We start from the raw sequence: 1,655 nt of genomic DNA, 5'->3' as shown, positions 1-1,655 counted from the left end.
GGTGGGGTCCCCTCTGTCCCCAGCTCCCCAGGGCTCCCAAGTGCTCCTGCCTTTACCTGAAGCACCAGCGTCGGTCGGGTGTCCCGTCAGTGCCCTTCCCCACAGTGACCATCTCCCCCGAGCGGAAAGCTCTCCGCAGGAACACAGGGAAGGAGCGCTCGATGTCCAGGATGGTGGTGGCCCACTGCCGGGGACACCAGGGACCCCTCAGCCATGCGGGGACAGAGACTTGAGGGTCCCTCACCCAGGTGATGCTGCTCTGATGGAGCTTGGGGTGCTGCAGTGCAACTCCTGAGGTGGTACCTGCAGCTTCCAGATGTGCTTGCTCTCCTTGGAGACTTGGCCCACGGTCTCACCCATGAGAGCGATAAGCATGTTGAGGAGGAGCACGAAGGTGAGGATGATGTAGGTGACAAGTAGGATGATGAAGACACCGGGGTACTTTGCGCTCTCGAGCATTTCCAGGTCGCCCATGCCGATGGTGAGCTTGAAGAGGTCAAGCAGGAAGGTGCTGAAGGTCTGGCTGTCCCGGCAGGAGGGGTAGGTGGGCACCGTGCAGTTGGACTGCTCCTCGCTGCATGACTCGCTGCTGGGACACGGGTTGAGGAGGGACACCAGAGCTGGGGGAGGAGGGACAGGGGCGGTGAGTCTGCAGGGGCAGTGGCAAGGATGAGGCCCATGACAGGTCCCCCTGTGGCTCCACACTGGCTGAGTCTGATGGTGGGTGGGATGGAGTGGGGGTTCCACAGCCCCCTGCCCAGCTGTGCCACAGGGCTCAACCTTGGCCTACCTGATGCATAGCCGATCATGAAGAGCAAGTAGACCAGGAGGAAGCGGAAAAGGTCTTTGAAGAGGATCTACAAGTGATGGAGAGGGGGGTGAGATGTGCTGGACCCTGTGCTGGGGCACCATTGCCAAGCCGTGGTGCTGGGATGGCAGGGCTGAGAGCAGGGCGCTGGTGAGCCATGAGGAACCCCAGAGAAAGCATGGAGGACCCTCCTTTTGGGCTGCACATCCACAGCAGGACCAGCCCTGCTGGGGAAGGAGAAGACCTCTGACCCCACCAAACCTTCTGGATCATGATGCTGTAGGTCCCTGTCAGCTTGAGCCCCCGGGTGAAGTACAAGGCGTTCATCCAGCCCAGGACCAGAGCAAAGACCATGACGGCCAGGTACGCCTCGATGCCACCCAGGTACAGCCCCGCCGTGACGATCACCAGCACCGAGTAGATGAAGCTGGAGGAGAGCTGGTGTCAGACCCCACACCGACAACCACCACCGGCTGCTGCCCCTTGCCCCAGGGGCTCCCCACGTACTAGAGCAGCTGGAAGGAGCCATCGATGAAGAAGGAGTTCACACCTGGACACTTCTTCATGAACAGATCTTTGATCTGGAGGAGAGAGGGAGAGGTTGGAGGGGGTCAGGGGAGCAAGCCCCTGCTTGGCAGGGTCCTGGTGTCCAGGGAGGGCATCGTGGCAGGGGCTGATGCCTCAGGACACGGGGCTATTGTCCTCAAGTCACTCCTTGCATGGAGACCACGAGGACTTGGCTGTCCCACGGGAGGACACCCCTCCTCTCTGCACTGACGTTTGTGAAGAAGAAGAGGACACCGGTGAGAAGGGTGATGATCTCCCCGGCCAAGCGCAAGTAGTCGAC

The 1,655-nt window shown here is 61.0% G+C and overlaps 1 protein-coding gene across 1 annotated transcript in view; it reads right to left on the bottom strand.

Annotated features, from left to right (window-relative positions):
- Window positions 1-52: 52 nt before the first annotated feature.
- LOC104533089 (transient receptor potential cation channel subfamily V member 4) overlaps window positions 53-1,655 on the bottom strand; it is a gene marked incomplete at its 5' end in the record, with an annotated part of 2,223 nt that continues 620 nt past the window's right edge. The window contains 6 exons of the mRNA XM_010178456.1: window positions 53-184; window positions 304-620; window positions 791-857; window positions 1,070-1,235; window positions 1,316-1,389; window positions 1,587-1,655. Coding sequence (XP_010176758.1) covers window positions 53-184; window positions 304-620; window positions 791-857; window positions 1,070-1,235; window positions 1,316-1,389; window positions 1,587-1,655 — 825 coding nt within the window. The remainder of the gene's footprint in view (window positions 185-303; window positions 621-790; window positions 858-1,069; window positions 1,236-1,315; window positions 1,390-1,586) is intronic.

Source organism: Antrostomus carolinensis, unplaced genomic scaffold (genome assembly GCF_000700745.2).
Source record: "Antrostomus carolinensis isolate BGI_N321 unplaced genomic scaffold, ASM70074v2 scaffold42751, whole genome shotgun sequence".
Lineage (NCBI taxonomy): Eukaryota > Metazoa > Chordata > Aves > Caprimulgiformes > Caprimulgidae > Antrostomus > Antrostomus carolinensis.
This window is presented reverse-complemented; position numbering and strand designations above follow the sequence as displayed.